The sequence below is a fragment of the Lepidochelys olivacea genome (assembly GCF_965140295.1).
Source record: "Lepidochelys olivacea isolate rLepOli2 genome assembly, chromosome: 4".
In the NCBI taxonomy this organism is placed as follows: Eukaryota; Metazoa; Chordata; order Testudines; family Cheloniidae; genus Lepidochelys; species Lepidochelys olivacea.
In genome coordinates this window covers 17,383,147-17,397,775 of record NC_140414.1, presented here as the reverse complement: position 1 = coordinate 17,397,775, position 14,629 = coordinate 17,383,147, and the positions used below count along the sequence as shown (strand labels likewise).

The following is a 14,629-nucleotide window of genomic DNA, read 5'->3' as shown; positions in this document are numbered from 1 at the left end:
CGATTCTGCCCTGTGCTGTGACCCCTGTATGCTGGCTCTATGGAAAGCTCCCAGTCTTAGAGGGGATTCCCTAGAGGCATATAGCCAGCAGAACTGGCTCCCTTTCTTATACAGCCCCTGTCATACTGGTATGGAGCTATGCACTTCAGGCACACTGTAACGGTAGGTGGCTCTGTGGGGAGTCATTGCAGTGTAGCATATTTAGAGTGGCCCTGCTGTAGTCTAATCTGGGAGGTGCAAAAGTAGTGTACAGCCACCTTTGTACTTAAGAGGCTCCCACATCCTCAGCTCAGCCAAAGCCCAGAATCAGGGCCCAGGTGAGAGGGAAATGATAAAACACGGGAAGCGTTTTGTTGGTTTCCTCAAAACACTCAGTTTACACATCATGCAAGTATAATAGATATTTGTAATCTGCAACAGTATTCACATCTTTGGTTATAAAACAAAGTGAAGTTCTTTTGTGTATAATATTTGTATTCTTTACTGCATTGTAGTCAAATTACCCAATGCTCAGATAGTAGACAACATTCTTGTAATCCCTGAGAGCAAGGAGATAGTTGCTAAGGGAATCTTCATTGAATTTTCTATTATTAATTTGAAATCTCAAATTTAGCATTTTGGCATACATTTTACATACCTTTTCCTTGTTTTAATCTATAAATGAGAGTGAATATACTAATTGTGGTGAAATGATCTAATGGTATAAATCTTTTTTAAAAGCGTGTATGTTTCCTGGTTACATTAAGGGTTATAATTTGCATCATGCCATGTTTGAACCTACCCCCATAAACCAGCTACCTCTTACCATCTGACTTCTAAAAAGTAAAATACTAGTCAGAATTCTTCCCTCATTCTGACCCTACTTCCCTGTTAAATCAAAAACCTCACAGTGATTTCCCAAGACCATCCCACCAACGAAGCCCCACCTAGCATACAGCAACCTGTTGTTAAGGAGCATCTGGAATCCACTTGCACATCATTCTGGGTCAGGGTAATTGATGATGATGAGTGAGCAGAAAAGAAAAAAAGCTTGACTTTCAGATCTCATGGAGAGCTTGAAGGTCTAACATTTTTAAAAATGCATATTTTTAATTATAAAATTAAGAATTTTATCTGAAATCAGTGAAGGACAATAAGCATCTAGCCCCACAGTGTCATTTTTCCAGCCACTGCTTAGAGTAGAACCACACTTTAAACATTTATGACCTCTTGATCGAACATTCACCTGTTCCTTGTCAAATCTCACTAAACCAAGTCCCATTTTGTATTTCTTCTGAGTGGTTCTTTCCCTGACAACAATTATTCCTCCTTCACCAATAGGGGCAAAGGTGAAAAGTAAGTAAAAATAGTCACCCCCAGTTTCTTCTAAGACTAAGACATCTACCCCCAAACAAACCCACACACCTTTAAAAGAAACTTTAAAAGGTTTTCCTCTTCCTCCTAAGAACCCAGTTAGAACAATAAATACAAATCCTCAAACAATGACTCTTCGAGGAAGGTTAAATTGGATGGCATCAATAATCTGATTAAATTATTTTCTATGGATTTACAGGCTTCTCTTAAAGCTGAAAAAGTTAGGGTCACAGGGGGATCTTTCTGGATGCTGAGAGAAGATACAGAACTTGTCTAGCTTTATCTGATCAGGATTAGGTTGTATCAGAGGTCACAGGTGTTCCTGGTGAGGAATCCCCCATATCTAAAAATTTTGATAAATTGATACAATTTTTTTACAGACTTATCTCAATTATGGGGCTCTTCTCCTGTGCTGGGTTCAACTATACTGATATGTTTCTAGAAGTCCTTCTGTCCTGCAGATGGCAACACCTCCCTAGCTGATCCCTCTGGCAGGAAAGTTGATGCTGGCCTCAGAAAGGAAATTGTATTCTTCTCTAGAACAGGGGTTCTCAAACTCCATTGCACTGCGACCCCCTTCTGACAACAAAAATTATTACATGCCCCCAGGAGGGGGAACCAAAGCCTGAGCCCAGCTGTCCCGGGTGGCAGGTCCAAAGCCTGAGCCCCACCATCCTGGGTGCGGGGGCCAAAGCCGAAGCCCAGGGGCTTCAGGCCCAAGCAGGGGGCCTGTAACCTGAGTCCCACCACCCAGGACTGAAGCCTTTGGGCTTTGGCTTCGGTTCTGGACAGTGGGGCTCGGGCTTTGGCCCAAGCCCCAACAAGTCTGAGCCAGCCCTGGCGACCCCATTAAAATGGGGTCCCACCCACTTTGTGGTCCCGACCCACAGTTTGAGAACCGTTGCTCTAGAAACCAGGCTGCAATCCTAACTATATTTGCAGGCTGGTGGAGTGATTTCAGCAGGAGCACACAAAAATCCTTAGTCAGCAAAATCTTTTCCTCCAAGTTTATTCTTGAAATTCTTAGGTAATGGTGTATAGAAAAAATATATTTACGCTATTTTAACCTAACCACAAAATAAACAGAAAAGCTCCCTACTTTGACGTTCATACAAGTCCCATGATAACTGCTGTGGATGTGAAGCCCGTTCTTCAATGCAGCTGCTAATTGTTTGGCTTTAGGGATTGCCTAAGGACAAATCCTTCCTCAGAAGTTCTAGGGAAAGCCTGTAATGTTCAGCCTTAGAAGCTGATTAAGTTTCCAGCCTACTCTTGACTGCAGACTCTCTGGCCTGTAATATAGTAGCTCAAAAGGCTGTGTGATTATGTGCATGAAGGAAAGGTATTTTTTTTCTAAACAAGCTGGCATTTCTTCTCTTCAGAGGAAGTTTCTTTGATGAAAGTTGGTGTGGAAGGACTTTTCAGCTTTATAAAAGTCTTCCTTTCTAAAATCTTAATGAGAACTGTACCCATATTTACTGTTGCAAAGGTGACTCTTCTTTCAGAGATCCCCTATTAGATACACAGCTATGTTTCTTGTCTCTGGATTCCATAATGTCAGGGTCTGTATTTCCCCTCCCTCGACTTTTTTCCCTAAGGGAATGGGAACTGATAACATCAGTTTCTAATTGCTGCCTCATGGACATTTCTCCTCTGTGGCTTCATCCCTTTTGATCTCCCCATCAGTCCAGAAGAGAGGGCAGGTCTACAGCACTTCATCTCTGGTGTTGCTGTTTTAGCATGGAACAGGAAGTAGGCATGCTACCCTTTTCTTCACCGTTCATTTGAAGCTTAAGGATACCAAGCAATGATGTAAAATAGCTGAATTCTTTTGTTCTTTACAAGAAATTTGAGATCACTGGCAGCAGCAGCTCAGCTGGGGCATTACTTATGCTTGGAGGAGTTGAGTTACACATTCCAGTAGCTCAACATTATCAATTCCTGCACGTGGTAATGCAGAATTATTAGTACCAGCATAAAGCTCTTCCATTCAGGATAGCAGCTACACCTCAGGCTGTTTTCCAGAATCTAGATTGTCCTGGCAATGTGAGGCATTTAGTGTGCTTTTCTGAAATCTCAGCAATTATGGATCAGTGCAGACAATCTGGAATCTATTATTTATATCAATGAACATGGAAACCCATCTAGCTAATTTCCTAAGAGGAGATCTGGTTCTTCTGCAATTTGGGTGGAAAAAATAAATTAACTATAAAAGTGGTTCATCTAATATAAGCATCTCAATACGCAAGCAGGTTGGCTAACATATCAATTCACTTATGTGAGAGCGAGATCCTTGGAGAAGAAAAACTTTTGCCAGTGGAATTGCTCCCTCATTAAATCTTTTTGTGCCAATGATAATCAGTAGGTCGAAAGATATGACAGCGGATTTCCAGAAAAAATAATATCTCCTTTCTGTTTCCACAATATCTGTTTTGTGCATTTCCTTTCCTTTATTGATCCCTAAGATGCTAAGGGAGGAAAATGTAGCTTTAAGTAACCTCAAGGTCTAAGCTTCATCTATAGGATTCTTGACAAGAATGATTGGGGGTGTTGTTATCACAGCAGACCTTTTAGCTAAGAGATTCTAGAAGAATGGTCCATCTTACACTCAAAGTCAGCTGCAGCCAGGCTCTTCAACCTTGGAGCCTGAATTTGAGTACGGAAAGTTGCTGCCCTTCCTTTGATCCCTAATCACCTTTTCTGTCTATCTCCTGTCACTTAGAATTGTGTTTCAGCCAGCCAACCATCCAGGTTTTTTTTTCCAGGGACCCCATCAACAAAGAACTTAAGTGCTGAACAGTTAGATCAGATCTGTACAGTATGCTGATGTCCAGAGGGTACTTTGTAGGGGATTCACCCTTTCCAGTTTCTATGAGTCTATGCTTGTTGGTTTCCTTTTGGCTTATTTGGTTTTTTTTCCCCTTGTTTGTTTTTAACTTTGGCTATGGATAAGCTTTAACAGATAGGTGGGTTTTGCAACAGCTTTTTAAATTCTCTCAGTGTAACCTCCTCTGGTCCACTGATTCAGTGAATCTGTTCCCACACTCTGGGTGTCTCCCTGCTGCCAATTACTGTAGTATTCATGATTCATTTCTCTTGTGGGAGAGCACATAAAGTACAGGCATATGCTGGAAGAGGGAGTGACCTTCACAGTAGGGTGGATACATGAAGGATGGATAGGGAAGAAGAACAAGGAAAAAGTGTATCAATGAGATGAGGTGCAGATTTGATCAATAATAGATGTTCCTGAGGTGTCGGAGCAGATGGCAGGGACTGAAATAGTGAAAATTGTAATGTAAAATTTTAAGAGGAGACAATGTGCCAGGGGACCTGAAATGGATGGAGGGTGAACAGCATGGGGTAGAACAGGTTCAGCATACACAGGGAAGATAGCAAAGAGAAAGAGAGGGGGAATCAGGCTCAGGGCCTAGGAAGAGTCTCCTTTGCTGATTGTTACCTTCATTGCTTTCCCAATTATCTCCTCCTTGCTTTTGGAAGACAACCAGGAAGCATGGTCCCCATGCTCACAAACCTCCTTGATTTGCATGATGGGCTTCTCTCAGGTTCTCTGTCAGGTTCCCCACAATTGTACGATTTTTCATGTCTAGTGTTAGGAGCCACAGAAGAACTGTCCTTGCCCAGCTACATACACCCATGCAAGGGCAGGTCTCCAAAGCTTCTGAGTTAGCCCAAAAGACTGTAGGCCTCCATTTGCCATGCATGCAAACTCTTCCTGTGGTCTCTGGCACAGATGAGTGATCAGCTCTTTGTTTAACAGCAAGTAACAGGAGATGGTGGAACAAGACTTTTCTGCATCTGCAATGAGAGAAAAGCAGAAATGGATATTTGGGAGACATTTTCCTTTCTACTTTTTTTGGTATCCATATTAATGGAATAATAAGTGTCTGAGCAGTGTGAGATGAGCTATCATTGTGCTTCTCCTGGGGTTTAGGAGAAGAAGGCATAGGACAGCCAAGGTACCTCACTTGATAATACCATAGGATTTGGTCTGGATAATTTCTTCCCCTAAGTGGGCATAGTGACAGGCATTCTCAAGTCTGTCTAATAGGAATTTTATCAGATACACAAATAGTGACAGTGTTGTTAATTGTTTTGGGCATGAATGTTTCTTAAAGAAATCCTCTCCTCTCTGAAATCTGCTAGGGACACTGCAATCAACAGGGATATTCCATGTGCTGGCCGCCAATGTGAAACTAATGGTAGCCAGGGGCAGAGCTTTGTAAGCAGAAAATCCTTGGTGGTAGACTTCCATATTGGTGTTGTAGCTCCCAGGAATCCCCATGCAATCCAAGCTCTGTAGTGGATAGAACGGAGGCAGAGCCATGCATGTCTCCTTCCTGCACAATGAACCATTTTCAAATCCAAAGGGAAATATCAACAAGAATGAATGCTGCTCCTGTTAACATTCATTACCACTTGTTGCACATTCAAACCTCTCCAAAATATACATTGAAAACTAAAATCTGACCTGCGGGAAATGCAGAGATATGAAGGTAACTCTGCTGTTATCTCTGGTTGTAGACACAGAGAAGTCCATAGTCTCCCCCAGAATTTGTGCCACAGAATGGCAAGAGAGGTGTATAGTAGGCACAGAGAGAGATGAATGACCAAGGGCATATGAGGAGAAAGTTATAAACATAGTCTCCTTATATCCAGTGTTTTAGGTTGTGATAAGTGAAGGCATCTTATAATGCTATACTCACATCACATTTAGTAAAATAGATTCATGAGGCTAAATTCATTCTCATGTAATTCCATGAACCTCAGTGACGTTAACCCAGAAAAGAATTTAGTCCACACTGTTAAACAGCTGCACTGGGTTATGCTTTTGAAGGATGAGACTGATATGGTTGCACTTCTTTGTACCTGTGGGAAGGCAAGCAATGGCATTCTGCATATGCTGAAAAAAAGGTGTCCAGTCATAAAAAAGAAATATATCTGATGACGTATCAGATCATAAGACAGGAATTTATTTGATCAAGTGTGTGTTCTTACTATGCCAAAATCTAATGAATCATTTCCACATGTTAATAAATACTTCGTGGGAGTTTTATAAATGACAATTAATTGTGAATATTTTACATTACAGGTGATGCTACAGTGACAATTACTCACAGATATACTCCAAAAGAGCAGCTGAAGATCCATACCCAACTAGCTGACATTATAATAGTAGCTGCAGGTAATACTAAGTGTCCTTAATACTACAATGGCAAATGTTAAAAACTCACCAGGTGCTCGGTTTCTACAACTGTGGTGCCACTATCTGTTTTAAATGTGTTATCTAAGTGGGTTGTGATCATGCTTGCTGAGGGTGCTTCAGTGGGTCCACTTGTTTTGAGTAAGGGAAGAGATTTGGCCCTCAGTTTTTGCCCTTCAAATTTTGCAGATTCATAAACTAGTTTCTCATCACATATGACACCTTCCCTTTAGGGAAGCTTAAGGATGAACTCAGGAATGGAAACCAGTCAGTGCACAGCTAATACAGGTATAATTATATAAACTAAAACATTTTCTGTACTGTACAAAAATGGTGAGTCATTCAGCTTCTGACAGTAGGGTTTCCGTAAATCAGCTGGAGGCCATGTTCAGGTAACAATAGTGTCTTTCTTTTGCTATTAGAATTAAGGGCAGTCTTGGCAAATTAAATGTGGTGTTTTGGTATTATGTATGTATTATTCATCCTTGTTTTGTACAATTGCAGTATAAGGAGGTAAACGGAAGAATGGGCTGTTGAAAGAATGGATTTTCTATAATTAGTAACTGGAAAGTTCAGTGGTTTGATATTACTGGAGATATGTAGACAGAAATACTTGTGTTTTGATTGGGCTTTTCTTTACTAAATAAAGAAGTGATCAGAGTTCCAACTTTGGATGGCAAATGTTGCTTTAATGGTATTTTTAATATCTTAGCAACATTAGAAACAAGTTTGGCCAATGTCTATGTAGTTCTTCTATTTTTTTTTTTCACAGTGGTCATTCAAGCCCCTCTTGCTGTACACAGGATTTGTGTCATTTCACCTCCCCGATCACTCCTCCACACTCCAAACCCCAAGCCTTGCTAACTGCCTTCCAGATGAATATGGGTATGGCTTACTCTGAGGCTTATCATTTTTGTTCAAATGTGAAGTGAGGTGCTGCTTTCCCTGACAGGCTAAATGCACTTCTTCACATGCCAGCTTAGGAGCAAGGAAATCTAGCTCAGGTCTTGAGCTCAGATCTCCCATATGGTGATTACTAGACTGTGCTCTTAACCAGAATTCACAAATTATAAGTAGAAAATAATAATGGATGTGGAATCATTTTCTTTAGCGTGTCTGTGTAGATAAATGCTGCTTAGTAGTTCATCAGAACTTACTGTCAGGGTTTAATCACAGCTTCTGAACAGAGTTTGTTGTTGGCTGTGCTTGCATTTAAACTGCGTTCAGTACCAATTCAGCAATACCTGTTGCTTACACTTTTTCTTCATGTCACTCATTACACAATACGAGATATATCTGGGCTAGATTGGGCAAAGTATACACAGCCCTGCATTGGGTGTGGCATGGAGTTGCATAGCCCCAGTGGAAGCTCCGGGAGAGATCGTGCCTCAGGAAGGCATAATCCCTTTAAGTTTCCCTGAGTTCACAGGAACTGTGCAGACTGCATCTTTCTCTGGGATGGTGCAATATTCTCACCGATGTGCCTGGCTTGCTCTGCTGCTAGGATGAAGGGAGTTCAGGGCATGAACCTATTTCCTCCCCACCCCATTTGTGGTGGGACCACAGTTGTGACAGGGCTGTATGTGGGAAGTGCCAGCAGGAGGAGGCCCTTGTGTGTTCCCTAACACATCTATAGCAGGCCCACTTGCAGGCTGGCTCTCAGTTTGACTCCTTTTCTGCAATAAATGCTATTCATGATGCAATACTCTATCTTCCATTTAGTTGTTAGTTTTTGAAGTCTGCATTTTATCAAGCCAATGGTTTATTCATTTCCTCAAGTGTTCTTATTTCACATTTCTTGCAGAAAACAGCTCTGCCTAAATTGTGATTTTGAAAAAATAGATAATTAGCTTTTTCTGCAAAACCTATGCATTTAAGGATTTCCCACATATTAGACGTAAAGCATGTTAGGAGTCAGTGATCTCGTAGCAGTTGGTATGCAAAGGAGACTTTGGTAAATCACAGAATCCTAGAAATGTGGGGTTGGAAGGGATCTCAAGAGGTCATCTAGTCCAGCCCTCTGTGCTGAGGCAGAATTAAATAACTGTGTTAATTTTTTTGGGGGGTGGTTGTGGGGGAGGAGCAAGCAATTTTTTTTGTTTAGTTTAAGTATTACTGTGTTAATGGGGCATGTTCTCAAATCATTATAAAGGATTTAGCTGTGCAACTCCTGCTAGCTTTAATAAGAGTTGTAGAGTATGACTCTATGCCGCTCAGATAATTTCCCCCCATAAAATTGTGGAGTGGTCCTATTACCAGTACAACTTCCAGTTTATTGTGTAACAGTTTGATGAAATAGACATAGGCCAGCACCTCTCAACATTATTGGAACGTATATTAGAAAATTTGCCTCTTTCAACACTTTTCAAGCTCATCTATATACAATATATAGAGAGAAATGTTGTTGTATCACCTCTCTCTCATACAGCAGTCCCTTTCTCCCTAAAACAGCTTGCATCCAGAAACACTCACTTTTGCTTTCTATTCTCCTGCCCCCCACAGCTCTCTCAAACCATTCCTGCCTTTGACCCAGCTAGTGGGAGAAGGGAAACCTTTTACAACATATATCTCTGAGGGGCACTGCAGATGTTCTGTTTTAGAGTATTAGAATGCCCATATTACTAAAGAGTGGCAGAGTCAAGAGAATGAAGGTGTCCTTATAACACATGAAGCAAGGCTGTATTTTATTTTAAAGATGGAATGTCTTCTCATTTAAAAAGCGGGGGGTTCTGTAATAGGTAAGAAAATTTGGAAAGGGCTTTGAGTGGTTACACTTATCAGAATAACATGTCATTCCTTTTAGATCATATAAAATATAATATGGAGGTAATGTACAAGTATTTCTATACTTTATTCCTCAATAGCACATAATGATTTAGGTGTCATATAGTATTTGTCTTAACATTTGAGGGAACTGTTAGTTAACTAGCTGCCTAGCCAGGCAGATCTGTCTGATGTCTAGTCAGATCTATTGTTGTTGTCTCTAAAGCCATAGCAATAAGTCACATTAAAAATATAAAACACTATAAGTTTATTTAAATATTGGAACACAGTTCAAAAAAATGGCACTAAAATTCTGTTCTTGACAGGTAGGGCTTTTCTCTGCGTCAAAGAGAATTGTTGAAATGGTTCAAAGAGCTTATGCTGGATTTTAGCAGAGCCTGGAAGCCAGATTAGAGCAGTCATCTCTCTGCACAAGCCTGGGTGTTAAAATCAAGCTCCTTCCGATGAGGATCCTTGCAAAGAAGAGAGTCTTTGTGGACCATTCCTGCTTCCATTGACATCAAAAGAGTTTTGCTGTTGTCTTCAATGGGAGTAAGATCAGTCTGCATGTGTGTCTACAAAGAGGTCACCCTTATGCTTACCAATTACCTTGGATAACAACCTTGGCATTTGTAGAATTCTAGTTATTTCCTCTAATGATTATAAGGAAGTTTAGCTAAAACTGCAAATATTGAGATAACCTTCCATTCTATTCTGGTTCTTATACCACGTTCATCACCATGGTATCTTCCTGTATAGTGTTTTAAGTGACGTAACTATCATCTGTGGTTTTCTCTTTCTCCCATCTTCTCTCTGAGCTGAAGGGAATTATGTGAGTTTTTCTTTTTATGTGTATTAAGTTGTTTTTATTCGTGATGGCTGGTTGAAGACATGCACTGTGCACTTGAGTTCAGTTGGAATTTCTTAGTTGCTGAGGGCTTCACGCTCAGGTAGACTGCACTTCTGTAGTCCAGTTAGAAGTTAATGAAGGTGTGTTTTACTGAGGCCAGGTCATCATCCATCAGGATGGGATGCAATCTCCTAACTAGCTATAGGTAGCAGAATTATTTATTTGTGTTATTATGGAGGTTGCTCTGCACTTGCTTAGCATCAGCAAGGAATCCAAGAGCACTCCTAAAATGTGGACTGACTAACCGATTTTGGGTGTCTATCTTCAACCAAAGGAGACTGTTTCATAGCTACAAACTTCTCTGCATTTACTTCTGCCAGTAACGTAATCTCCACTTGCCCAGGTTCAACCTCAAGCAGTTATTCTTCATCCATGAACTGATCTCAGTCAATTACTGGGTTAGCTTGGTGACAGTGGTGTTTTCATATGTAGTGAAAGATAGAGTTGTGTGTCACCTGCATATCTTGAGTCCCCAATGTCTTGCTAGATCTCCTAGTGGCTGCATGTATATGTCGAACAGTTGCAATATTTTATCTGCTTCTAGAATAGTAAAATTTGTGTCAGCAATGTTACGTAAACAATATTGTACGCTGTTCAGGTAAATGGTTGGAATGTCAAGTATTTAACAATTAAATATATGGGAAATCAAAGAATCCAAGGATGTGCTGTAGAAATAGGATCTTACATAGCCTCACTGAAATTATTTGCTCACTGTAGACACAACCTCTTGACATCAACCTTGTTTCTGACCCTCAAAATCTAATTAAAACCATGGTGTTTTCTGTGTATCAAAACTATGACAAAGATACTGAAAAAATAAACCAATTATATAAAATTTTCTATAATTAAGAGCAGATTACTTAGTTCTGTATCTGGCTGTGTTAATCAAATATTTCTTGGTGATTTCAGGTATTCCAAAGTTGATTACAGCTGATATGGTTAAAGAAGGTGCAGCTGTGATTGATGTAGGCATCAACCATATCCATGACCCTCTGACAGGGAAAACCAAATTAGTAGGGGATGTGGACTTTGAAGGTAAGAAAAATACCCCTTCTGATATAAAAGTACTGGATAAGTTGGGTTTAAGGTATTTGATTATTTTTAAAAATGAGATGGTTAAATTAATTTGTCAAATCGGATCTTTTCTCCTCACCTGAAGAAGTGTATTGACAAAGCAAGAAGTTGTATCTAAACTTAATACATACTCTATTAAAGAGCCCAAGTATGACTGTTTTTAAAAGAAACTGGGACGTATAATTATAAAATGCATGCCAGCACTGATGACAGGTGCAGGGGAAGCAATGGCAAAGGGCTGTGGTGCCGCTTCCTCCCCAAGTTTCCCTGCTCCCTTTAGGCATCTTGTGTCCATGACCACTAAGAGAAAGCAATCCCCAGACCCCAACAAGTTTAGGGACTCCAATTGCATATAGTATGTATTACAGCATCACTGGTCAAGCTGCTGTTATCAAGGATCTTTCTGCACTTCCACTGGAAACTCGTATTTTAAAATATTAATTTTGCTTAAGTAATTTTCTCCATGCTAAGACTTGCTATATATAAATCTTTTGATCCTGAAAATCTTGGTGAAATTATCCTATCTTAGATCACAAATGACAATGTGCACATTGATCTCATTTTAGTATCCTGTTTTTGTGCAATGTATTACCAAACAACTGCACAATACGTCTTGATTGACAATGTCTGCTCAAAAGAAGTTCTAGACTGGAATAGCAGGATTGTTACAGTTCAAAATTAAAGTTTATTGGCAGAGCTGTGTGTGGGAAGCTTACACCTATCCACATTCTAGCTATTGGCCCCTCATTTTTGATATGCATTAAATTCATTCACATTTTTTAAAAATAATCTTTCAAGTCTTGGCATACAGGCTCTAAGTCCAACAGCGCAATTGTATTCAAAATGTTTTTTAAAAGACTACTAGAGCTTCACACACACAAACTAGACAAAACCCTGCTTGCTTTACTCACACATAAAGATCTGTTAAAGTCAATGAAATTACTCTCATGAGTAGAGCAACAGGCTTGATCCTAGATATATTTTAGACATGTATGTGCGTATGTATAATTGCATGTTTAAAGTAGAGATATACAGGAAGTTATTATGAAAATATAGTTGTAACAAAATGCTCTCTTCATCTGCTGCTTTGTACAGTAGTAAGTAAAAGATGGTAAAATGGTACAAGAAATGTTACATAGCAGATGCTGTTCAGAACTGCAACAAAATATAGTAAACAGAAGTTCCACAAACTACTAGTATATACAAGGGAACATAATTTGCATAAACACATCTTAAATATGTGAGCCACATTTCTCTTTATTTCTTTAAAAAGTTTATCTGACACTCTGAATATAACATAAAGCTATATCCGGATGGCCAGGTCATGATTCAAAGTTTCTGTACATGCAGATATAGTACTGTGCTGTGTATGTCTTGACAAGTTCTGCTGTGGCTTGTTCCTCAGGATTTTACCTGGGGTGAGGGAAGATCCCAGAAGGAGGGAGGAACTTTAACTTGTGTTATGCCACTGAAGTTATAGGTAGTACTTAGCTGCACATTGCCATAGGGAGATTGTTTTGTTTTGATTAATGATTTAGTGAAACTTTCACCGATACTAATGAACCAGCAACAATCTGATGCATATAGGCTGTAAAGTAAAACATTTACATGCAAATTATTCGACTTAGCAGTTAAGAAGTGGAGCAAGCCATTATATCGAGTGAAAATGATATGGTAATCACAATCTGAGTTATTAGATATTTGCATTTTTGTTTAATGTGTTTGTTTTCACCAACAGTATCTTAAATTGAGCAAAGTATTGTACTGAGAATTAATTTAATGATTCTCTGAATTATAATCGGTTAGTATACAAATCTGACCATTTGGCTGAATTCATATTTATACACATCTGATTTTTTTTTAAGGTTGAGTATAAGATGCTTTAAATGGCTAGCAGTAATATGCAGTAACAGTTTAAAATGTCACCTGTCTCCATCCTGCCACCCTCCCTAATCTCAGCTGTTCTGTACTATTAAACCATCCTTGACATAGAAAAATGTGCACTGGAATAGAAAGTGGGGCATTAATTCTCACATGGGCAATCCAAATTTAAATTTTCTTTATAAGAAACATGTATAAATATGGCTTGGATTAATCAAAGCCGTATGATTTGAGATCACCTTTAACAGCAGGGTGGGATCTTCAATTGCCACATCACAACTAACATCTTGGATTCCCTGCTTTATAAATACTGAAAGATGCTATTTAAAACTAAAGCAAGCTTTAAATGCTTTAAAAGTGGACAATGGGGTGAATTCCCACCTCTGCTGGAGGGAGTTCAGGATGGCTCTCTACACCTGTTTTTGAAGATCTTACAAAGTTTTACTTTATGGTATTTATAAAATTTCTCTTTATGCTCAAAGAAACTATAATAAAACGAAGTTTTCAAGCTTCACATTTGAGCAGAGATGAGGATCAAAATCATGTGGGTGTCCATGCTTACTCTTCCCCAGAATATAAGGATAAAACAGACATCTGATGGGACTCAAAGGAAATAAACATAAAAATTGTAATAGGGAATAGTTGTGCAACATACAAAACATTATATAATTAGCCTGTGGCACTCACTTCCACAGAGTATCATTAAAGTAAATAGCTTTAGTAAGTTTCAAAAGAGGAATAAGTATTTTGGTGCAGGCCCGACACAATGGGCTTTATGCAGCACTTTATCATGTACCAGCTATTCCATGTACATGAATTGATGTCAAAGAGCCTAATCACCATGTTTGAATTTGTAAGTATTTCCCCCTATTAGTCTTGGGGGAGATTTTCAAAACCACCCAAGGGGCTTAAGAGCACAAGTTCCACTGACTGTCAGTGAGACTTGTGCTCCTAATTCCCTTAGGTGCTATTGAAAACCTCCCCTCTTGTCTCTGATTTGCAGGTGAACTCTGTCCCCAGAGTTCAGGTTGGGTCTTTTCTCAACAGCGACTTCTGATGTGCCCAGGATAACCTGGCATTTGCTGATAACTGCCTGGAGTTTCTCATACGGCTAACTAAAATCCTTCTTTTTCCTTCCTTCTTCCAGAGTCCGGGGTTTCATAGATTTGGCAGGAAGGCTGCAGCAGAGCCTCCATATGTCAATAATGATTTTGCAGCAGATAGTAAATTTGATGGCTGCAACAGTTTTTTGAAGTACCCATAGCATATTTTCTACACAAAACATCCAGAGTTTCTGACCACGCAGAGACGCACACCATATCTGTTCTCAGGTGTTCTGAGTTGGTCCAAGTACAGAGACAATGTGAAATTAGCTATGGACTGCCAAGCAGCATCAGGCCTGACTTTTTCCATCCAGATTGTCTCTT

At 39.6% G+C, this 14,629-nt stretch overlaps 1 protein-coding gene across 1 annotated transcript in view; it reads left to right on the top strand.

Moving 5' to 3' along the window:
- Positions 1-14,629, top strand: part of MTHFD2L (methylenetetrahydrofolate dehydrogenase (NADP+ dependent) 2 like) — a 58,844-nt gene that overhangs the window by 39,737 nt on the left and 4,478 nt on the right. Inside the window, exons 6-7 of the mRNA XM_084627142.1 lie at positions 6,464-6,556; positions 11,157-11,282. Of these exons, the coding sequence (XP_084483268.1) occupies positions 6,464-6,556; positions 11,157-11,282 (219 nt within the window). The remainder of the gene's footprint in view (positions 1-6,463; positions 6,557-11,156; positions 11,283-14,629) is intronic.